The 23696-nt window shown below is 36.8% G+C and overlaps 11 protein-coding genes across 11 annotated transcripts; 3 read left to right on the top strand and 8 right to left on the bottom strand.

Annotated features, from left to right (window-relative positions):
* Positions 1 to 291: 291 nt before the first annotated feature.
* Positions 292 to 1590, bottom strand: RNJ42_00406 (Gti1/Pac2 family protein; the record flags this gene model as incomplete). Its single annotated transcript, XM_071050576.1, has 1 exon — positions 292 to 1590. One exon carries the CDS (start codon positions 1588 to 1590, stop codon positions 292 to 294), a length of 1299 nt encoding a protein of 432 aa, XP_070908366.1.
* Positions 1591 to 2591: 1001 nt separating this feature from the next.
* On the top strand, positions 2592 to 3317 carry NAS2 (Nas2p; the record flags this gene model as incomplete). The annotated part of the gene is made up of 1 exon (XM_071050575.1): positions 2592 to 3317. The coding sequence occupies one exon, from the start codon at positions 2592 to 2594 to the stop codon at positions 3315 to 3317; it is 726 nt and encodes a 241-aa protein (XP_070908365.1).
* Positions 3318 to 3525: 208 nt separating this feature from the next.
* URM1 (ubiquitin-related modifier URM1) lies at positions 3526 to 3822 on the bottom strand (the record flags this gene model as incomplete). The annotated part of the gene is made up of 1 exon (XM_071050574.1): positions 3526 to 3822. One exon carries the CDS (start codon positions 3820 to 3822, stop codon positions 3526 to 3528), a length of 297 nt encoding a protein of 98 aa, XP_070908364.1.
* Positions 3823 to 6741: 2919 nt separating this feature from the next.
* EST3 (telomerase subunit EST3) lies at positions 6742 to 7011 on the top strand (the record flags this gene model as incomplete). The annotated part of the gene is made up of 1 exon (XM_071050573.1): positions 6742 to 7011. The coding sequence occupies one exon, from the start codon at positions 6742 to 6744 to the stop codon at positions 7009 to 7011; it is 270 nt and encodes an 89-aa protein (XP_070908363.1).
* A 434-nt stretch (positions 7012 to 7445) lies between these two features.
* Positions 7446 to 8081, bottom strand: DOT5 (thioredoxin peroxidase DOT5; the record flags this gene model as incomplete). Its single annotated transcript, XM_071050572.1, has 1 exon — positions 7446 to 8081. The coding sequence occupies one exon, from the start codon at positions 8079 to 8081 to the stop codon at positions 7446 to 7448; it is 636 nt and encodes a 211-aa protein (XP_070908362.1).
* A 639-nt stretch (positions 8082 to 8720) lies between these two features.
* Positions 8721 to 9566, bottom strand: TIR3 (Tir3p; the record flags this gene model as incomplete). The annotated part of the gene is made up of 1 exon (XM_071050571.1): positions 8721 to 9566. One exon carries the CDS (start codon positions 9564 to 9566, stop codon positions 8721 to 8723), a length of 846 nt encoding a protein of 281 aa, XP_070908361.1.
* Positions 9567 to 10650: 1084 nt separating this feature from the next.
* Positions 10651 to 12483, bottom strand: RNJ42_00400 (alpha-mannosyltransferase; the record flags this gene model as incomplete). The annotated part of the gene is made up of 1 exon (XM_071050570.1): positions 10651 to 12483. One exon carries the CDS (start codon positions 12481 to 12483, stop codon positions 10651 to 10653), a length of 1833 nt encoding a protein of 610 aa, XP_070908360.1.
* Positions 12484 to 12956: 473 nt separating this feature from the next.
* On the bottom strand, positions 12957 to 14858 carry RNJ42_00399 (alpha-mannosyltransferase; the record flags this gene model as incomplete). The annotated part of the gene is made up of 1 exon (XM_071050569.1): positions 12957 to 14858. One exon carries the CDS (start codon positions 14856 to 14858, stop codon positions 12957 to 12959), a length of 1902 nt encoding a protein of 633 aa, XP_070908359.1.
* Positions 14859 to 16591: 1733 nt separating this feature from the next.
* TIM13 (protein translocase subunit TIM13) lies at positions 16592 to 16867 on the top strand (the record flags this gene model as incomplete). Its single annotated transcript, XM_071050568.1, has 1 exon — positions 16592 to 16867. The coding sequence occupies one exon, from the start codon at positions 16592 to 16594 to the stop codon at positions 16865 to 16867; it is 276 nt and encodes a 91-aa protein (XP_070908358.1).
* Positions 16868 to 17036: 169 nt separating this feature from the next.
* QCR9 (ubiquinol--cytochrome-c reductase subunit 9) lies at positions 17037 to 17237 on the bottom strand (the record flags this gene model as incomplete). The annotated part of the gene is made up of 1 exon (XM_071050567.1): positions 17037 to 17237. One exon carries the CDS (start codon positions 17235 to 17237, stop codon positions 17037 to 17039), a length of 201 nt encoding a protein of 66 aa, XP_070908357.1.
* Positions 17238 to 17544: 307 nt separating this feature from the next.
* On the bottom strand, positions 17545 to 23475 carry UBR1 (E3 ubiquitin-protein ligase UBR1; the record flags this gene model as incomplete). The annotated part of the gene is made up of 1 exon (XM_071050566.1): positions 17545 to 23475. One exon carries the CDS (start codon positions 23473 to 23475, stop codon positions 17545 to 17547), a length of 5931 nt encoding a protein of 1976 aa, XP_070908356.1.
* Between the last annotated feature and the right edge of the window lie 221 nt (positions 23476 to 23696).

Below are 23696 nucleotides of genomic sequence, written 5' to 3'. Positions count from 1 at the left end.
ACTATTAGGAATAATAATTTGATGGTTAAAAATATTATAATTGGTTTTTATTTGGTTGCCAACTCTTATTTATTCTTTATCTTTATCGATTTTTTAGGGAATATTCAATAGAATAAATAATAGTAATAGTAATATTAGTAATAATAAGAAACAAAAAGAAATTGAATAATAAAACAAGCAAAATAGCAAAAATAGCAGGAAAAAAAAAAAAAAAAAAAAAACTACCTTATGATTTTTTTAATAGTAACTGAACAACTCTTATCTTTTAAAATATTATTTTTTTTTTTTATTTTATGATTGCATGTAAGCTTGTGTTCCAGTAGCTTTTCCATCACTGGAAGTCAATGGATGGACGAATCTTGGCAAAGCAAATTCTCCTTGAGGTAAAGCATTCTTAGGAGCTACAAAATTAACAGAGTCCGATGTGTTTCTGTTAATGGAGCTATAATTTCTCTCCGATATAGAGTAATTGTTTTGTGGAGTATTTCCATAGTTTCCATAAGCACTTTGGTTTGCAAAGTGAACATTATTATTACTTTGTGAAGCCAGGATGGAGTCATAACATGGTAACAATAAAACTCTGTTGTTCCTTACTTCATCACCGACAGAAGGCTTGGGAAGATGGATTATTTCATTCTCCGAATTGTAATGGAATTGAGCCACTGGTGTTCCGACCGCATTTTCCAAGACCTTATACGAAGAAGGCCTAGGCAATAGTGTTGGAGGTGGAACGAAAATTCCTTGTGGACTAACCATTTGTGGTTGCACAGGAGCATATGTGCCCGTGCTCTCTTGCCTGAATCTCTTGGCACCATGATTATAATTGTCCGAAAAAGTACTACCAGCATCATATTTACGCTTCATTGAGCTTGTGCTGTTTATGGTGGAAGACTCAACCGTTACGGGCGAACCAACAACAGAAGAAGTCACAGATGAATTAGAAGTAACCGAGGGCGTAGAACATGAAGATGAGTGTGGAGAGGTAGTCATTCCGTTAGACTTCCCATTACCTTGTGGTAAGCTCTCTACTATCTTCATTAGGTTTTCGTTAATTCTGACCTCCTCGATCAAATGAGTCTTGGAAGGTCTAGTCATAACGTTCTTCTTGACGTCACTTTCGACATAATATGAAACTATATGGAAAGTTTCCATGATATCCTCACGTCCCCTTTTCTTACCAGAGTCCGTCTCTGCTGGGGTGGTAACTCTCATCTTTAGAGAGAAAGTCTTCTTAATGAAGCCAGTGTACACTACTGGTAATAACGATTTCTCGTCAAAGCTATCAATTGATGAACCTTCCGATACAGGATTCATAGATAGTCTAGGAGCTCTCTTGTTCAGTTCCTTGTATATCAAGAACCGTCCTGATATCCGACTTGGAGACCAGGAAATACCATCAGTCCACCGCTTGATCCCCGACTGAGTCTCCCGGAACACAAATATATTCCCAGGAACGATCAAATATGGCCGCTCGATATCAGATGGCCTCCGATTAACGAAATTCAGCTTACCATCCATGCAGGCTTGCAACACAAGGAGAGCATCAATCTCAGTCTCCAAATAACCTTTAAATGTAGGAGTAATATGCATTTTTTTTTTCTTTATATATATATTTTCTTTTCCCCCTTTATTATCCTCTTAATTTTTTTGTTATTCTGACAAAACCCAAAAAAAATATACTCTTATTTGGGTCTTAAGTTTGTGTTCGTAATTTTTTTAAATCCGATTTATTAGTTATTCTTTGGTTATTTTGGTTATTGATAAGATATCAAAATAATTTTTAATTTTTCTAAAATATTATTTTTTTTTTTTTTTTTTTTTTGATTTTAATAACTTGAAGAAGTATTTTATATACTCTTTTTTAAACTTTTGTCTTTGCTATTTATAAAAAGGTTTTTTTTTTTATCTTCTTTTTTATCTTCCATTTTACCCATTATCTAGTTTTGCCCATTTCTATGTTAAAGACCTTATTAATTATTAGAGCTTGTAAAAGGGGATTTCCCTTTAGAAAAAGATTATCAGATGGTGTCTTTTACTTTGTAATTGCTTTAAAATTATTAATTTCACCCTTCCCAACTTCTCTTACCAATGGTCTCTACTTGATTTCATCCAAATAAACCAAAATACGTAATTTGTCCTAATTTGTCCTAGTTGGATAACTTAATTTTCTCTCTGCGATAATCCAATTTCTTTCTTCTCTTCTCATTTAAAAAAAAAAAAGGGCTTATGCAATGTATTCTATACTTCTCTTGCCTGTGGTGCCTTTTTCTTTTTCGACCCACCCCCACCAAAATTCCCTCCGACACATTCTGAATATTAAAAAGCCTATATAAACTCCTGCCACCCCTTTCCCACTCTGCACGGAATTCTGAGTGGGAAACCGGAAAAACTCTCGTTTCTTTTTTTCTCTAGGGTGTGCGGATATTAGAGGGTGTATGTTAGTGAGAGAGCAGAGTGGCATTGTATGTAAGAGAGGGAATTTGTTATAAGAGGACTAGGAACTACGGGAGACACAGAAGCCAAAAAAAACGCAAAGCTGGCATTACAAGCTGAAACGCAGAAAAAGAGAGTGAAGAAGGGGAAAAACAAAAATGTCTGACGTCAACGACATTTCGCATAGGGTGTCTCTGGATCCTGGGTTGGAACAAAGGTTGGGTCGAGTGAGGGAGCTTACGTTTGACGAGCTTGTCGAGTGTAAGGTCCGTTTGGAGTCGGAGATAGAGCGGTTTCTTGGTATTCTCGGTGGGCTGCAGTGCGACATGGCGACCCCGCTGGTTGTTGGAGGGTTCCCGCGTGGCGACGTGGATGTGTACCAAGTACGGTATGTTAGGAGGCTAGTTAACATGGCCAGGAACGATCTGGCGAAGGTTATGGAGCAGCTGCACGTCAAAATGGGGTCTCAGTTTGAAACACTTGCTGCTGCAGAGAATATTGCTGGAATCCAAATTGGAAATAACATCGAAAATGGAAGTAGCATCGAAAATGGAAGTAGCATCGAAAATGGAATCGAAAATGCTAGCATCGCAAATGGAAGTGAACCCCCACGCATACCATTTGCCAAAATTGCTGAAGTTGTAGCGGGTGGGCCAATGGATCAGGCAGGTGGGGTTGTTGGTGACGAGGTCTGTTCTGTGGGGAGCATTAATGTTACTAACCATAACCAATTGCGCGCTTTAGCCAGTTATATCGGAGGATTAGAAAACTCAAATGTTCCACTAGTTGTGAGACGCAATGATGATGTCTTACAGTTGACATTGGTTCCCACGAGAAACTGGAACGGGCGGGGACTTTTAGGTTCCAGGTTCGTTCAGCTATGAAAGAAATAACACAAGAAGAAATACAAAATGACACATACGCCGTTCTAAATAAGGAAAAGAAAGAAAGTAGTAAAAATGTATGCTTTTTTTAGTATAGATAACACGTTATATTCATTATGTATGCAATTTTGCTTTCTTTTTTTCTTATTATGTATTTTTTTATCTAAATTTTTAGTAATTTTTTTCCCTCATTGTTTATCTTGCACCTTTAACCACCGTGCAAAGTTGATGTGAAAGATACTACATCACCATTTTCTAATACGCAATCCTTCTCTCCTTCTAATTCCCAGTCAGTGTCGTTAATTAGAGTGATAATTCCCGGTCTGATAGTTTCATTTTCGATGAAAACTTCAACATCCTTAGGGTTCTTGATTAAATTATCTATTATGTAGTTAATTAGCGCACCCACGGTAAGTTCCTCGGCCGCAACATCGAGGTCATAGACCCTCTGTTTGTTGACGATAACATCGAGCCCACCCAAAAACTCAACTCTGACTTTAACCATTGTCTTTTTTTTATCGCTTGTTTTATCGGCTTTTTTTTGCTTCTTTAAAGAACTAACCCTTTTATCTTATATCACTCAATATTAAGCTTATTAATAGAATACTAAAATAACCTCATCGCATTGATCCGAGGATCTGAAGAAAAAAAAAATTAGTATTCAGACACACCGTACAGGTATGTCATATATAACAGTATGTGTCATGTGATCAAATTGATCTCCGTTAATAGGAGAAGTAGTATTTAACCTATTTGAAAAGTTTGTTTTGGGACTTTTAAGCACACCCAATAGTTAAAAGAAAAGGTCTCAAAAAAAATGTCCCTGCTGAATGCTTTAATAGATTTGTCCTTATGAGTGATTTTTAATGTTTTTTAATGTTTTTCTTTTAAGTATCCCAATTGTTCTCTCTACAAGTATTCGTGTCTTTAGTCAATCATTAAGGAGTCCAGAGCAAGAGACATTTTTATTTCTGTTTTTGTTTTTTCAGTTTGTACCGTTTTGAAGATTTCGCCGTACTACCGTTTAGTTTCTTGCATGATGTAAATTATATCAGTTGTTATCGTACTTCAAAACAGGAAATTTTCGGGATCAAGACTATAATCTGCGACTTCTTTTGCAAGTCTTGGCAAAACGGGAAAATTTTTGTTCACGAAAAGAGAGGGTGAAGTGTGAGAAAGAAAAGAGAGAAATTTGCTCTAAGTAATAGCTGCACGGGATTATAAACAGCCTTGTTCAAAAGAATGGGCGTCACCTTATAGCTACAGAAAAAAAGTCTCTTTTGCTACAATTTTTCTTTCTAATGATTCTTCGCTTATGCGGTGATTATAATCCTTATTTTTCTTTTCTTCAAGAGAGTTTCTTTTTTCTTCTTCTTCTTTATTTGTCTTTGGGTGTTTTTATTGCCTTATCTTTATAAGATGTTTTTTTTTGTTTACCATTTGCAGGTTAGAGGGTGTGTGGGATGAAAGGATAATCTCCTTGGATAATCTCCTTTCATCCCACACCCTCTCTCTCTGTCTATACTGTCCCTGTCTCTTTCTCACACAAGCTTGCTATACCGGAAAAACCTGCCTTTTCTTAGTTCTAGAGGTTTTTCCGGTATCGAAGAATTAAAAAAAAAAACGCACAGAAACGCACCACTCTCCCAATTAGGAAACTGATCCGGTTTTTCTTTTTTGCCGTTTCTTTTTTGGGACAAAAAGAACTTGCGGCTTTGATGAATTAGGGAATGACGTAATTTTCTTACAACTCGAATGTGTCACTTAAACTTTTTGAAATGGTGTCAATGGGGATGGACTTTATCTTCACCGAATAATGTAGATTCTTTTTTTTTAGCTGGGTTTGACTCATAACTTCTAATAATGGCAGTTCTGCACCATTGTTTGCATTCAGCATAAATTGCTTGCATAATATAGGTGGGGTGGAGTGGAGGTGGAGAAGGACAATATTAATCGGATTTGTTCACCCTCATGGGGGGTGGGTAAAGGAGGAAGTAAATGCCAAGGTTTTTTCTTAACGTAAACAAAGTCTTTTGTGTAACTCGTAAAAATAGCTTTAACTCCGATAGAAGATCAATTTCTATCTATATTGAACTCAAAAAACGATAACTTGTGTTTTTAGATAAGAGAAAAAAATTTTCTTATAATGATAATACCTTGAGCAATTGAGATTTTTTTTTTTTTTGAAATTTCCCTTGACCATATAATAATCAGAAATGATAAATATAATAGGTTAAAGTTGTTTTCGTAAAGTAATACAGAAATAATATATAATAATAGTGTGTGGTGGCATTGGTAAGACGTTACTCTAACTAAAAGAAACAGGATTGATATTGGAGAACATCATAAAGTACTCATCTTCCTTTAATGAAATGTTGCCGTCGATAATACCTCGTGATATCAAACGTGTAATGGCATATTTGTTGCTAAGTGCTCGAAGCTAATTTTTAACAGGGGCGAAGTCTCGGAGATGAAGCGCATGCAACCAATGCCTCGAACAAAAATCTAACAGGGAGTTAAACTTAGATAAAAAATAAAGAACAAAAAGTTAAATTAACAGTTGTTTTTTTTGTCCAAGGACATATATGGTAAATCCTTTTTTTATATCGTTATCAAATTATTAACTAATGTTTAAGTTCGAAGCGGGAATAAGAGCGGTTCAACAGCTCTATTTTCCTCTAGCTTCCGTTAGTTGCAATTGGTAATCATCTATGAAGACTCGTATGACTGTAAATCTTTTCATATATTCCTTTTTTTTTTTGCCTTGTTGCCTTTCTTATCATATAATGTCGACTACTAATACATAAAAAGGTCAGAGAAACAAGTCTCAACAATGTAGACTCCTTTTAATTGTTATTTCAATATGTCTATTACTATAACAGGTACAAGACATCAGTGGAAATAAACTTCTTAAAACCTAAAGACTGCTTTTTTGTAAACTTTTTACTGGGGTCGTGTTTGTATTGACACTCCTTTGATGGAAAATGTATAGATAACAAAATCGAATACAAAAATAACTTTATTAGAACATCTAGATAGAAAATGTGGCTTCGTCTCTCGTAAACTTACTTAGAGCTTTGATGTAACCTTTAATTAACTCCGAAAAGACACTTGATAATATAGTAACCAAACATCGAGTGTACCTTAGTATTAACTGTAATTTTCAACAAATAGTAAGCTCGCGTGGCGTAATGGCAACGCGTCTGACTTCTAATCAGAAGATTATGGGTTCGACCCCCATCGTGAGTGCTATTATTTTTTTCATTTTAAACTATTATAGTTAATTAATCTTACCTTTGAAGTCAGCGATGATCAATTTTTGAAATACATGTAACTTTGACAGTTTGTTAAATTTTTTTTGTAACTTATTTGTTTTATAGTGCTTAATATTTCAAATTATCAAACGTGGTGAAACTACAATTAAATGCCCCCATATCATCTGAAATCAAGAACTAATTCTGTTGAATCCATATACCTTCATTCATGGATACTCCCTTGCTTGAACAGATATCTGGAAAGACATAGCGTAAAAGTTGTACAAAGAATCAAGCCTAAGGATATCAGGTTTCCTATACTAAGTCCCTCCATATACAGGAATAAAAGACATTTTGTAAAACCCACAAGATTTTATAAAGTGGATAATTACACCGTGTATGCATCTGTGAAGGATTCGAGCCATCAGATCCTTAGTTGAATTCACTCCCACATGTGTATCAGACTTTGAAAGAAGGTACTCTAGTCGAATTACATCTGAGACTACTAATACTATATTCATAATAGGTGATTGTAAGCTAAAGATTTACAGTATAGAAGGTATACATGATAACTATGGCTCAGCAATTTCTTCTATGTTACAGGGGCTAAACATTCCTTATATTCCCATTCTGTTGATCAATCAGGCGTTCGTTTTTGAATATGATCAAATCGAATCTATCCATAATTCACCCTTTGTCTATACAGAGATTGCTAGGTAAATAAGTATTGATTTTATTTCGATAAAGACACAATTACAAATAATACAGAATATTTGTTCACTTAGATAAAGATCATAAAAAATGGTTGGGAGATATTGCTAGCAAAAAAAGTTTTAGACTACAAGAACGTCTGTTCCTTAGGTCAATAAAAGATTTATTTCTCGAACTCTTTCACTAACTCAAGTACTTCTTTTTTACCATCAGCAACACTAACCTCTGGTGACACCTTCAATCTCTTAAACTTCAATTTGCCATCGACAAAGACAAAATGTGACCTAATGGTCCCAGATGCAGGTGTCTTCTTAGCTCCTAGTAAACCGATAAACTCACGAGTTGGGTCACTTAATAGGTCATAAGGTAATGAATGCTTGTTTTGGAAGTTCTTTTGAGCAGATGGTATATCGTTGCTTAGCCCCAAAATCAGTGCATGTTCCTTTAGATCGTCATAGTTATCACGAAACCCACAGGCCTGCCTGGTACAGCCGGGAGTACTTGCTTTAGGGTACAGAAAGATTACAATAATCTTGTTTTCCTTGGCCAACTCCTTCAAAGACAACTCCTTCCCATCTTGGTTTTCCAATTTAAGATCAGGCAACTCATCTCCCACCTGTAATTCCTTCTCTTCAGGCTGCTCTGTGGTAGTCTCCGTCTTCTCATCACCATCTTCCTTCTTAGTCTCAGCCGACACCTTAGCTTTCTTAGCTACTTTACTTTTCTTCACTACAGGAGCCACCACTGCAATATCAGCAGCATGTTTAGCAGCAATTCTACTCGATTTACGTAACTCCATTGATTTTCTTTTCTATGTCGTGGTTTTATGTATAGTTATATAATATAAGGACGTCTAATAAAGATATTTTAGCTAAAGAAATCAATTCACAAAGTTTATGATCAGATTTATAAGACTTTTTGCCCCTCCTCGAGAAACCATTTCAGATAATCCTCCCCTCACCTCTCTCCATTTCCCCGAAGGTCTCAGCTCAAAAATCAACAGATCAGCACATGTGAGCATTTTCTTGCACCTTCGTACTTCATTGCGCAAATGTAAACTCGTTAAAGTCCCTTTTGAATTATTACTTGGTTTCGTACTATACAATACCATTTAGAAACTGTTGAGCCATAACCCAAAAGTGTATGGAGATGATATACATGTGACATTTCGTATATAGTAATAAAAATTTAAAGAATAATAAGCAAATAAACTATTTAATTAATTAAGAAGTCGTTATTCAATTGTGATTATTAGATTAAATTTATTACTTATTTTTTTCTTTTTTTTGGTATTATATGTACTATAATTTCGTTACAAATATGAGGGTTAGCAGCCCTCTAAAATAAAAAGAAAAACGAACTTAATATATATTCAATATATATAGTTTCTCTCCTTCGAAAATTGTAGAATATTCAAAAATTATTATTTTGGTTATACTTACAACAACAAGGCGGCGGCACCAGCGAACAAAGCACCCATACCGACTTGAGCAGCGACGGCGTTGTTCTTACTCTTGGAAGAAGCAGAGGAGGCAACGGAGGTGGCAGCTACGGAGGCAGAGCTAGACTTGGAGGAAGCTTCAGACATGATGGAAGAGGAAGCAGAAGCAGCGGCAGAGGCAGCAGAAGTGTCTACATCAGAGGCCAAAGAGGAGGCGGAGGATGAAGCAGCTGAGGAAGCTGAGGAAGCAGAAGAGGATAGAGAAGAAGAAACTGAGGATTCAGAAGAAACTGAGGATCTGGAAGCAGAGGACTCAGAAGAAACTGAGGAGACAGAAGAAGATACAGAAGAACTGATGGAGGCGACGGCTTCGGAAGAAGCAGAAGAAACAGAAGCGGAAGAAGCGGAGCTTACAGAGGAAGCAGCGGAGTTAGCTTCAGAGGCGGCAGAAGAAGAAGCGGAAGAAGCAGCTTCAGAGACGTCAGATTCAACAACGGCTTGGTTTTGTTGGGCTTCCAAGTATGGGGAGATCTTTGGCAAGATTCTGGAAGAGTACCATGGCAATCTGGTCATGGCGGTAGTGACTTGAGCGAAGTTGATCTCGTTGTACATGGTAGTGTAGGAGTCGTCAGTAGCAGTGGTCATGGCCATGTATAGGTCCAAGACGTGGTCTGGCAAAGTGAAGTTTGGATCGTTTTCAGCGTAGGAAATGTAATCAGTCAAATGACCCATAACATCACTTAGGATAACGTTAAATTCTTGGATTTCATCGGAGTTGACAGCAGCAACGTTGGTAGCAGCTAGAGCAGCAGCTAGGAATAGAGCAATCTTGTTGTAGGCCATTTTTATAGATTATTAGTTGTTTTTATTAATACGAGCGAATAGATATTTTGTTCGATGTTATTATATTTTTATTATTTTAAATTACGAATGAAAGAAAGAAAAAAGTTTTTGGTTTAAAATAAGTTACGGAACCATCTTTATATATTCTCAATTGAATTTGCAAATTTGAATTGGGAATTAATTAATTAATAAATACCTCCTCAATTAATTTGAAACGCTAGTTTCTATGTCATCCCATAGACCGTTCCCCCGAGTTTTACAATAAGGTATTGGGCAATAAAATTTTTTTTTGCTTTCATATTTCTATTATGAGAGGGATAAAGGGTGATGGGGAGGGGAGGTTCCAATATCCCTTGGTTTTTACTTGGGTTTTAGCTCATAATTAAACAAAAAAACGCCATTTGGGAGCTAATAAACCTGGGATATGGGAAGGGGTCATATAAACGAAGGAGCTCAGGAGAGTAAGGTTCGAGATCTTTCCTTATTTTCATGTCAACACCATCCCTTGCATTTTGAAGTAAAAGGTAAAAGCCGTATAAGTTATTTAGGGAGTTCAAACGAATAAAAAGAAAAAGAGAATATTAAATTAGTAGGGGTACGACATTCAACATCGTATCCTTTGAACAAGAAGACAAAGTAAAGAGGGAGAGCGGGTTTCTCCACTCGTTATTATTATAATGGGTGATGGTTATCCTCCAAGCAATTAAAGCTAAAAAAATTGTAATACCATCGAAAATTTCACGAAGACCCTTAAGCAGATCCGAAGTAAAATTAATTAGAAGCGAAAACAATGGGAGTACAGGAATTCGCCTCGAGGGTCCCATACGAGGGGGTCTTTCTTCTATTATTCTGAGAAAACGGCGTAGGGGGGTTCTCGAATTAAGAAACAACCGAAGGAAAGAGATAAAAAAAAAGAAAGAAAGAAAGAAAGAAAAAGTAAATAGAGCGGGAATGTTCGTAGGGTATGATCTTTTGATGTTTTTATTTATTTGTATTGGGTGTTGTTATTTGTTTATATTGGTTTATTGTTATTTATTTGGCGTCTGTCTTTTGCATTCGTTTAAGTATTCAATAATGATAAAAGTTATAGATCTAAACTTTCTGTCCATTGTTGTGTGATTTTATTGATCTTTTTTTGGTAATCAGTTGTGAATTGAACGAAATCGCTGTTTGGTGGTGCGTTTGATGCAATAGCTGGCGATCTGTCGTTGAAGAGGCAGTACATGAACATCTTGCACTCTCTTACGTTCATCCATGTGAATGTTGGTGGGCTGTCTACCATGAACCCATCGATGAGCAGAGGAGAGTCGTAGAAGTCTTGTAGTAGAGACACCTCTCTGTGTCTTTCGTTGAAGAAATCAGGTTCGCGTTCGAAATCCTGCTTTGCACAGTCTTTGAACTTGCACACCTTCAGTCCGCCGTTAATCCACTCGATCTTATTGTCAGCGCTGACGTGACCTATCTGTGCAGAGCATATCTTGTGGTACTTGCGGTTGTCTTGCTCGAATCCGCCGATCGCACCCACAATGGCAGCTTTTCTTTCGTCGATGAAGTAATCATTGTTGCTCATTAGAGCGCCTATCCAGAAAAACTCTTTATCACCATGGAAACATTGGGATAACTTTGTGTCAGTATTCAAAAGGAACCCCATGAGCAAACTATCGAAACTCTTCTTCTTATTAACAATGACCAGGCCACTGTCTACATGATGCAGCTGCCTCTCAGCAAATAATTTGTAGTAGCTTCTCTCGTTAGCAGTTTGGTAGTCCTTCTCATTAGTTAAAAAGGGATTGACCTTAAATCCACTGTTAAGGACACGGGATTCGCTGCCAGATAACTCTGCTGCTTTTAAGATTTCCAGACACTTTTTGTCAACTGTCCCCGATGGGATATGTCTGTCCTGATATAGGTACATACCAGTCGCACGGTATTCTGGTTTCCTGAAGAACTCAACTGGTTTATTAAATGGTATAGCATCAGCATCGAGTAAAATGAATTCTTCAAAAGTATTGAAGATTGACGCGATCCACTTATTATTGAATCCCTGGATGTACTTGTCTGCGTATTCCTTGTTTAAGACATTTGTAACATCTATTATGTAAACATTCTGCCTAAATTTCTTAGCATATTCCCTAATAAGCTCTATTTTGTCTGTTGGCAAGTTGTTATTGTGTGTTACTAATTCAATAGGCAAATTGTTTCCTAGTTGTCTCAGAGACCTTAATTGCTTGATGAATAACTCGACATCCTCTGCTCCAAATGTAGTCACTATACCTTTACCCTTAGAAGCCTTTCTCCAGTTACTTAAAAACTCAATGTTAAACTTTTTAAGAGGTTCGTAGACCTTAGGCGGGGTTAAGATTTTGTCCTTGTTCAAAAGTTCAATCTGTGGCCAAATAATGTCATCCCAAACCTCCAGTTTCAAAAATGGGAAGATACGTTCCAGTATCTCTTCTTTATTGTTTGAAAACTGCGTCTCATGTAAGATGTCATGAATAGATAGGTCTCCATCCATAAAACAATAACTGTACAAACGAATAGATTCAGCAAGGCCAGCTGTAAAACTGAATGACTGGGCAGTTATCTCGAAAGGTGTAGGATGGTTATCGTAGCCCTGCTGTCCCAGTGCTGTTATCAATAGTTTACATTTTTCTGCTCTAGGAGTACGGTCAGCATTCCACTCACCAACTTCATCCTTTTCTTTACTCTTGGTATTTTCTAGGTATGTTTTAAATACAGATTTTGGAAGAGCTTTTCTAGTTCCTCTATATAACCCTTGCGCTCCTATAGTAACTGTATCATCTCTATATGTGCTCAAATTCCACACCAGCAGCGCTATAGTGAGCAGTAGACCAACATATATTGACAGCTTTTTCCGTCCTTGAACATTAAAGTTCCTAAACATCGTAGAATCCATGGTTGCTGGATATATCAAGCGAGAATACTAAGTTTTTATAACTGCTGAAGGTGTTAGACTATCTCTGTATGAGTGAAGAAATACGATCAAAAAAAAACTGAAAAGCGGGTGTTCCTGTTAGCTTAGAAATCTCGAAATTATTATTAGATACTCTATTGGCTTCCTTGACTTTATTGAAATAACGTTAGAAGTTATAGACTACCTGTCTTTATGATCTTTTGCCGTATGTTTATATTTTAAATGTTCCACGGAATTTTCTTTGTCCGTAAATCCCACGGTGAAAGTATAAGGCTTGATTACAAATATAAAAAATGGGCTAACTTTAGAATGAGTAAATGCTCTTTTACTATGGTATATTACATATAGGTTATTGTATCTAGTCTATTGTGAACAGTTATATATAGTTTACAGTGATTTATTATGTATAAAATGTTTGTCATTGACATGGTATCGTAATTGACGCAAACTAAAAATCAATTGACTTTCGCTTCATTCCATAATTCTGATATCTTATTGATTCTATCTCTCTCTGTGTCACCGAATCTTACGATAGTACCTGTATCTAGTTCTGAATCGGCGTTTGATTCGGCAATGAAGGCACAGTACATATATCCCTTACATTCACCTATTTGAATCCATTGGTTTTTCTCTGTATCTGGGATGATGTAGCCATCGATTTGTAACCTGGAACTGTAAACATTTTTTAATTTATCTAACGTTTCGTACCTATGCTTAAAGTATTCCTCTTCTTTTTTCCAATCTTTACCTGCAGCATCATCAAACTTACAAGTTCGCAGACCACCGTTGTTCCAAAGTAGACGATTTTGACTATCAGTATGGCCTATTTGTGTCGCGCAGATATATGACTTTCCGTTGTGGTCGGACTTACCAATCGGACCGATTATTCCTCCGTTATGTGAATCGATAGAGAAATCCTCGCCTGCAGTAAACGCACCGATCCAGAAGAGTTCCTTGTCACCATATGTACATCTGCTGAATTTGGTATCCTGATGTAGTAGCTCAGACATTATCAGACTGTGAAACTTAGTCTTTTTGTTAAGTACAACTAGACCACTGTCCACGTGGTGAAGAACAGACTTTAAGTAGAATTCACTAAGAGCTCTAGCCTCGGAAGTTACTGGATTTTTTAAGTTTGGATCCTTCAACTTGAAGACGAGTTGACTACCTATTGTGGCATGCTCTTCTACAGTGGGCTCAAAGTAGGGCATCATCTCGGCACAAAATTTTGGACTATATTCACCAATGATTTCTCTATCTCTCCACATTTGGAAGCCAGTAGTAGAGTAACCAGGCAGACTGAAAAACTCTTCTACTGGATAATATGGGATTGCATCCGCATCAATCAGTAATACCTCTTCGAAACTGTTAAACATTGCAGCAAACCATTTATTATGGAAATTACGGATATATTTTTCAGCGTATTCATCATCAAGAATGGGCTGAAGGTTGACAATGCTGACATCCTGATCGGTTTTCTCTGCGAAATGCTTGATCATGGCAACATGGTCCTCGTTTAATTCCGTACCCTTGTGGACTATTTGAATAGGGTATTTATTCCCTAGTTCTTGCCAGATAGCAAGTTGTTGGCGTAATAATGGGACGTCAGATTGACTAACCGTTAATACGATACCTTTCCCCTGGGCTTCTTTGATCCAGTTAGTCAAGAAATTAGCATTATATTCGGAAACAGATAGACTTGTCGTTGGTTGGGTTATCAGTTTACCAGTTTTCACGTCCTTGATTACTGGGTATAAGTATTTCGCATATGTTGGAAATATTTTCTTCAAAAATGGAAACATTCGATACTGGTAGTCGAAGGCATTGGTGTAGTAATTGTTCCCCTCAAACACATCAATGGCATCCAAGTCTCCGTCAATAAAACAGTACTTGAACAGCCTTATCCTCTCTGCACCGAGTTGCATGTTTATATCATCGATAAATTCATCCTCGTGCGCAGTAAATAGATCCAAGTTAGACCAGTTTGGCTTCAAATACTGTCCCTTCAGCAATATCTGACATTGTTCCTTCCTCGAGCTGGTGCTCCAATTCAGCAGTATCTGTGCTTCGCGCTCAGAGAAAGTCTTCTTTCTGCTAAACAGTCTAGGAAACATGGAGTTTCTCCGCTTGGATTCCATCTCAGCAGCTTCTCCCAACCGCCTTTTCACATACTCATATGATGAGATGGGACTAGCATTGAGTAAGCCAGCCATGTACTCCCGTGACACTACACCACTACTCACACTAATAGTAACTGGCGGCTGCGGATCATAGAGTCGTACAAATGTAAATATTATCACCACAAGAACCACAGCTGCAAGCCTCTTGCTATTCAACGATCGCATTCTAAGCAACATTAGGAAGACAGTGGTATAATTAGGATACCAACCACTTGCTTGATGAAAAAAAAATTTGTTCTGATTTGGTGTTTGTTTGACGATATTCTTGTGTCAGCAAAAATCTTATCTAATCCTATCTTGTCCTCGGAATAGGATGATAGTTGATACCGACAACGCAAAATAGAAGTAGCTCGTAGTTACGTTCAAAAGCAATCCTATACCAAAATACGTCACTGAGGGTGCGTTATCGCTCGAGATGGGTTTGTTGTGGTGGGGCCCCATCGCTTTGTAGGAAAGCTGTAGATCCTAAATTTTTATTTTTAGGCTGCCTCGGCAGGCAAAAAAAAAGAAAATTGCTTCCAATCGGATTTGAACCGATGATCTCCACATTACTAGTGTGGCGCCTTACCAACTTGGCCATAGAAGCTTTGTTCTTATGTCTGCGTGAAGAATATATTTGGGGGTTTGAGCCTGGCGAATTATGCTAGCGCTAGTTAAACCATTGTTATCTTTTACTATTAGTAAAGTGAATAGTTTTAGTATAGTATAAGAGATATGACTGTTTTGTTGTGTAGTGATGTAAGTTGCAAGATATCTTGCCATAGTGCCTTGTTTGACACAGTAAGACACAGCAATATAGTAAGCCCTTGGGGCAAAGATGCCCCTTGGGCACCCCTTGGGCACAGATAGTAAGATATAGTTAATACAAACGTGGGATTAATGATGTGTTAAGTGTAAGGAAGTCAAGATAAGATCCAATATTAACACATCACCATTTTGAACAAGATTTGAACGGCCACGTATATTGTTTTTGTGCGTCGTGTTCTGTGCGGTAAATCCCAAAAAAACTGTTCCCGAAAGGTTAACGTGTTGCCTACAGTTGCAAATCTCTAAAAAGGCATTAAGAAAGATAGTATAAGCATTTACTGGTATAAGCATTTGCTGGTATCTTGGGTAAGCATTTGCTGGTATCTTGGGTAAGCATTTGCTGGTATCTTGGGTAAGCATTTGCTGGTATCTTGGATAATTTGGTAGTTGTATAATCGCTAAACTATGTACTTTATATCGGATGGAAGTACTTAAAAAAAAAAGTATAAATAGTGGGTACTATTCTTATATTGTAAGTTCAAATAGAAAGTAGAAAAAAAAAAGACCAGGCTTCTGGTTGATTCGAAATTGGTGGAACACTCGAAAACCTTAAACCTCCACAATGAGACTAGTCTCATTGTGATATCATTCCAAATACTATAACAACAGTCATACTAAAATCAATAAAAAAATTATAAAATCCTAATAAAATCCTAATAAAAAAAATATAAAATCCCAAAAAATTAAATTAAGTTTAAAAACATTTATTTACTATTACAGAAAAAACAACTATGACTTATTTGTGAATTGATTTGCTGTCCAAAGGGACTTTTATAAATCTAACAAAAAAAAAAACTTCACTAGGTACTTATATAATTTGAGAGAAGGTTAGAATATAAAAAAAACCATTCGGTGGGTCGGTTTTTTTGCTTATTAAACTAATCTCCCTCTCTCTAATATTTAATTATAATATTATATTTGATTCTTTAGTGCTACAAAACTCTCCCTTCTAATAGTCACAACTCACGTACACGAGTAGACAAGTCCACACTTATAGTCAGTATAAATGGTAATAAAACCACATTATATATTAAAGTGAAACTAAGTTAGAGGATAATAGAATAGTAAATAGAAGAAATTGAATAGCAAAAAAATATAAAACAATGGCTTTATTCGGCTCTACACCAGCGTCTACATCTACTAGTGAGGTAGAGACATTCAAGCAGCAGATATCACAGGAAATAGCTGTTGCCAATGCGACTGATCTAGTAGGGAAAGTGTCAGATAACTGTTTCGAGAAGTGTCTCCAGAGACCGTTCAGCAATGGTAACGAGGCCTGTGTCGATCAGTGTCTTGCGAAGTACATGCGTGCTTGGAACGTCATCTCCAAGACATACATCGACAGAATACAAAACGCTTCTACCTCAGGGGAAATATAAGTAATTAATTAATTTTTATTTTCTTTTTGTAGAGAGATATAATATATAAATTATTGAATAAATAAATGCCGTACCTTTTAGATTTCACTGTTTTAGTTATTCTAAATAAGTTTCTTTGTTTTTAAAATGTGCAGAATATGTACAATGTTTGTTGATTTTGTATGTTTTTTTATTCGTCGTCGTCTTCGTCACCAGCAGCTGCTATTTGAGCCTTGACGTCCTTCCACAATTTACCCTTGTTGTGGTTCTCATACCATGCTGTAACAGCAGTGTCGAAAGCACCTTGGAATACAAACGCACCTGCTAGAACACTACCAACAAAGATAGAGTTTCTCTTAAATAAAACCTTGTATAGTGTAGCAAAAGACATTACTTCTTATTATTAGTTCTCAGTGTCTTCTATTAGATCTAACAGTTTTAGTAGTTGTAAAGAATCTCTCGACTCAGATATATATATGCAATGTAAAGGATATCCTTATATTCCAACCGGCCTTGTCGGACATCAGGCCCACTCGGCCAAAAAACCGCGTTCTCCGATCCCATTGGCTGTTTTTCGTTAAGCCGGGTTATGTATGTCACGTGTAAAAGACATATTCTAAAATAGTAACAATATTTACTATTGCTTTATGGTAAACTATAACTTCAAATATTGTACTTATATAGAGTTTTTTATTTATTTACCAGTCGTTGCCTTCTGAGTCTTCATCTTCATCGTCTCTTGCCCATCGTGTGCCTTCATCGTCTTCGATATCCATCTGGAAGTCTTGTTCACCTTGCCCGTTCTGTACTGCGTCTCTGAAGTCTTCGAATATCTGGAAGAAGTCGCGGACGTCACCTTGTCCTGCGGTAGCGTTAGGGAAGCCGAACAATGTTGTAGCGGCTGCGGCTGCGGCGGCAGGGCCGCCGACTATTCCAGCGGGTATACCGCGCCCATCTTCGTCTTCCATGTCGATGTCTCTGACATCTTCCTCGTCATATATCTCGTCTTCATCATCCATGGGTCTAGGAGGTATTCTTTGTGCTCTTGTAATCTCGAATAAGAATCCGTTAGATAGGATATTGACTCTGAATTCGTCGCCCATCACTCTACTTATGTAGCCTGTAACCTCGTTGTTGATCCACAGTTTGTTGAGATGCTCATAACGGGTCAAGTTCAAGGTGGTTAGATCACCACGCCTCATAGCATTACGGCCAACTTCACCGTGTGAGTTTAGGTAAGGTGCGGATATGAAGATGTTCGATGGAGGTTGGCTCAGGAACAGACAAATCTCACTTGTGTTTGGCATCAAAAAGAGGCCAAAGGATGAGAAACAGTTAGACAAGTGTCGGGACATTTCTCTTCTATCCGTACGCAAATGCACCTTCATACCACAAGTCAAACAAATTCTGAAATCCAGTCGATTATTAGGGTTGATGACGTTGGTTAATGATTCTTCCAAAAGTTTGAATTGCTTTGAGTCTGTAACATAAGTATTCAAATATTTCTTCAGATTTATTAGCTTCACAACTCCGGGGTACTCGTGTGGAATATCTTCTAAGTAAGGATCGTTACTCTCGTATTTGTTTTCAAGTAATGAACTAACAAATAGTTCGTCAAATGAAGCAAATTCAGTTAATAGAGGAGTACATTGATTTGCATATAGTGCAAAATCCTCAGCGTTTAAGTTCTCTTCGATATTAATACCTTTAACCATGAAGCTATCCTCCTCTGATTTTCTGACAAGTAAGTGGAAGACTTTCAACATAATAAGAGATCTCTTGTAAGTAGGAACAATCTGATTTAAAATAAATGAATAGATGATGTCATAGTATTCCTGCGTTTTTTCTTTCTCTTTTCTTAAAGGAGAGTCCGTATCTTTAAAGAATTCATTTTCATGTTGTCTTATGGCTGAGACAACAGCTGGTGGAGCAACATAACAATCCTTGGCCATACTGGGGAAATCAAAGTTTTTTCTTCTCTCGTTCACCCAAACACCCTTAAAATATGTTTCAACTGTCTGTTTAATAAAAACATACATTGCCCTAGCCACGGCTTCCTCAAAAGGAATGCTTTTGAAAAGTGTACTTTTAACAATATACTGGAAAAGCTGATTCAGGCAATTACCACTATCGGATGTAGAATCATAAACTTCTAGCTTTCCAATAGGTTTTCCCATGATGTAGTAAAACAGCGAAATAGAAATAAGTATGTTGGCTAAAGTTTTAAATTTTTGTTCTCTACCTTTTATGTAGGTATTATCTGATTGAGGGTCAAGTCTTGAAGAAATTTCTAACATACTAATGGTGTTGGCCCAATGGGCTGCCATAATTAACGACGTATCGGTATCATTAAAATCAGAGGATTTTCTTATTGTTTTATCAAAGGATGAAGTTTGAGGAAGAATTAGATTAAAGATTGAGTGAATAGCTTTGTATTTGGATACACTGAAATTCTTGAATAACCTAGAAATAACATCTAGTGTAGGAAGTGATATATTAAAGTTGGAAAGTACCAAGTTTTCTTCCGTCTTATCAGTTTTGCAAATAGGAATAATACTGTTAGAAAATGTCTGGCAAAGCGGACAGATGAAAGCATTAGAAGAAAAACGTTTCTTTTGAATGTATCTTCTAAAGCAGTTATGATGAACATGATGATTGCAAGAGACGAATACTTTTCTTGAACCCATCTCTGAATCAAGTCGCAGATCTTCGAGTACAGATGCATCAGTTATTGATGCTTTTTCTTCATCGTTGTAGAAGCCGCCTAGTTTTCCAACAAAATCTTCGGCATTATACACATCTGCCTCTCTAAAGGCTGGAGAAAAATCATGATAAGCAGGTACCACAAAGAAATCGTCAGAAGTATCATCTTGACATAGTGAACATGTAAAGTCTTCTGACTCGGCAATTTTAGAACCTAACATATCTACATCAGAGTCCTTATCATCAAAAACAGTAGCATTTTCTTTCATAAATTTGCTCTGCTGATTGTTAAATTTTGCTAATAATTTAGCTTGATGTTTCTTGGCAAGTCTTTTCTTTCTTTCTTGTTCAGTTTCTTCTAGGTTAACGCCTTGGTTTAACTTTTTCGTTTTGTATTCATCAACATATTCCAAACCAAAACTTGCAATTAATGAATCGAAAACGTTTTCAGGATCTTTACGTATCATCAATTCTAGCAGGAAATCTGCCTTGCTAGTTATACTCTCCGAAAATACATTAGATTTTGCATTTGCTATACTTAGAAGCAAATTACAAATAGATTTTGATATAAAATTGGCTGGAATTGAGTTTTTCCCATTCACTTGTTCATCATCTTTAAATGCGCAATGTATTAAGTGAAGTAATTCGTTCAAGAAAATACCGCCTTCCGTGTCCAGAGATACTTGAAGAAGTTTATAAACCAACTTCGCAAATACATTTGTTCTAGTAAATGTACCTAATTTTGCAGCCATTGGGTCTAAATGCTTAGGATGAATTAATTGAGGTACTAGAATAGTTTTTGCAACTTCCTCCTTAGATTTGGCAAGGTGAGTTTTTATGATACTTGCACTGCTTTCAAATTCATTTTCTAGGTTATCTAGCCTTAGTGGATCAATTTTCGAGTATAAATTCTCTTTTAGCATGAAAACACCATTGTCTGCTAAACCCTTTGGCTCGATAAATGTAGAAACCTCGGCAAGAGCTGTATCAAATTCTGTACCATCTTCAGATAGATAGTCTGGGATATGTTTCAATAATTTGGAATAAGATAATGGCTTGGTGTATAAGCTGTACATGATGGATGTTTTGATTTGTGAGAATCTTTTCTCTTTTGCATTCGCGAATGTCTTGAAGAATCTTCTTTCTGTCAAAAGGTGGTATAAAAATGTAATAAACTGTTGCATTATTAAACCAATCTTATCGTGGTATACTGCAGAGGAGTATTCGACTTCTCCCGTGAACCAATCCAAAAGCTCCCATCTATCTAAAATATTGTATATGACTCTTGGGAGATCATCAGTTTCCCATAATAAAGCTAGTTGGTTCAAATGAATATCTCTTGAATATGAGTTAAGTTCAGGATTGTTTTTGTAATATGAAGCTTGATGTAATACAGAAACACCATTTCTAACCCAAAAACCAACATCAATTTGGGAACATAACACGACAGAGCGTAATGAGAAATCACTGATCTTTAAGAAGTCATCACAATCTGCTTTTATTATTTCATGTGCCCTTTCTAACGATGTTTTCTCAATCAGAAAAGAAAAAAATGTATGTATTGGGTTCATAAATGCAACAGGCTCGCTACTCACATGAAACTTTATAATGTCGTGAGAATCAACTACCTCTCTGTACGTCAACGAACAATGAGATAAAAATGTATTCAGCAGTTTAATGGCATTGTGTAGTAAATTCATATCCACTTGCTCCCTGTATTGTTCCATTATTTTATCGATCGTTTGCATGATACTGTAGATGGATGTAGTGTATTCTAGGTACGGTATAAAGTATTGATCTTCATGTAAAACATGCTCACCTTCTTTCCTTTTTAATTTCCAAGCTCCATTAAATATTTTGCAGAGCGTAACAATTGACACAAATTCAGGTGCTCTTAGAGGAACATTGGGGTCACTGACTTTACTTAAAAGGGTTTCAACAGTGTATAAGCCTTGCTTAAAAGAAATACTATAACTCTTAGTAGGATTACTCTTTTGAACTCTATGCCATAAAAGGAATGGGCCCTCATATCTACAAAATTCACTGAATATATCGAAAACGGACCATACTATATCATTAAAGCTTCCGTTGTTAAATATCATAGCAGCATTAGTAGGACATGTAAATAATTGGACAATACATTCTCTGAGGGCAGTCAGTTGTGGTTCTCTATCCATGTACGCAACCGATCTTGTCATATGGTTGAAAATCTCTACAACTTGGTTACAGAAGAGTGGCTTGTAAACAAATGACGATGATAAGGTTGGTATGATCATGTTCTGGACCTCTTTTCTTAGTCGCTTCCAATACCTATTATCGAAATATAGCATATATTGCACCCTAGAGTTAGTATACTTCTTCTTTTCCACGACATCCAATTTATTAATACCAGTAGAAATGGAATCAAGTGATTTAGTATCCAAACTTTTATGCCAACCTAGTGGAATTTTATTTCCCTTCTCTAGTACAGATCTAGCTACAGATCTATGTTCATCTCTCTTACTGAATAAGTTTTCGAAATATTTCTCTATAATTGGGGTCATGTCAATGGTTTTGTTTGCATCATATTCCGAGCATAATACTTTACCTAGAGCATCTCTAAAGGTATTTTGGAAATCAGGATCTGGAATGGAAAGACAGTGATTAATCCAGTAGATCAAGAACTTGGAGGCCTCTTGATGTATATATTCGTTCCACGATGTTAACGTAGCACTCAGACCATTAGTTTGAACTGCAAAAAACCCACCCATAACTGATGACAAATCCATTGAACATTTTAACATTGCTCTACCTTCACTGTCAATTTTGGATGTCAGAAGGTCTGTATGGACGTTATCTGGTACGCCTTGTCTTAATGCTGTGGTAGCTTGAGAATAATTGTGGAATTCGTCATTATAGATCATAACTGTATAATCCTTAGGTTCTATGCAAAAACCGCCTGGGACCGATTTGGTGGTAGCAGGTTGCGTCTCTGTTGTATCAGGTTCGGTATCCATCGTATCCGATGGTGTACCTGCAACACTTCCCATTGGGGTCTCTTTATCAACTTCTATATCCTCTTTTATCTCTTCATCCTCTTCATCAGCTACTACCACATCCTTCTCATTATTTGGTTGTGTATCAGAGTTTACTTTATACTGAAGGTCCCTAAGGAAATTACTTCTCTCGTCTATTTTACCCGATTGTGTATAATCTCTTAGCTTAATCGTTATGCTCATTTGTAGTGTAGGTAAAGGTTCGATATTCTGATTGAACACATCTATGAAATGATCTATAATTTCTTCTAGTACAACTTCGAATAATTGTGCTGTCTCCGGCCTCTTGAATACACTAGGCTTATTTACTTCTTCAACACCCTCCGTGGTTGGCGCTGTATTTACCTCCTCTACCTCCGCTTTACAGTTCAGTGGCACTTTCCAAGCTTCCTCATCACCACAGTCACAAATACCACTGGTGACGTCCGAACAGATGTCTGTGTACACATGGTGGCCGACATGATCCTCCGGATTGAAACAGAATATGCATAAGACACAAGTCTCATCACAACCACATTCATGGCATCTGTATAACGGTTCTCCAATCTTAAATTTCCTACCACAATTTCTTCCCGTATGTCTATGCACCTTTGTAACTTTCTCCTTGTCTATCTCAAAAAATGAGTCCGATTTAGTAGCCCATACATGGTCAATATCCTTGATCTCATCTAAACCCTTGGGAAATACACCAATAGGAACTGTATCAAATAGTGCTGGCAAGTTCTTACCTTCATCACATAACATGTAGTACAGATACCTGTATAAAAACTCTCTAAGTGTAAAAGTCATCTTCACACGCTCCGTAGGCCCTCTGGTACCCACAAAATAGGGCATATCATGGATACCATTCAGCGTAGCACGAATCTCCGCACGCACCTGATCCAAATCCATCGTCTATACCGCTTATACCCTAATACCCTATATTAATGCAATTGGAAATCCCTATTTTTAACTAGGCTTCTGAATAACACCTTCTAATACGAGTTTTAAACCAAAAAAGTAGGACCCTGACAACAACAGCTACTATTAAAGTCTGTATATTGATTATCAGTAGAAGAAAGTCCTGGTTTTGCCTCTCTATTGCCCAATATTGTAATTATGTATTTGCCATC

The sequence above is a fragment of the Nakaseomyces bracarensis genome (assembly GCF_045282275.1).
Source record: "Nakaseomyces bracarensis strain CBM3 chromosome Unknown Scaff3_0, whole genome shotgun sequence".
NCBI lineage: Eukaryota > Fungi > Ascomycota > Saccharomycetes > Saccharomycetales > Saccharomycetaceae > Nakaseomyces > Nakaseomyces bracarensis.
Note: the sequence above shows the minus strand (reverse complement) of the source record. Positions and strands in the feature narration are given on the sequence as shown.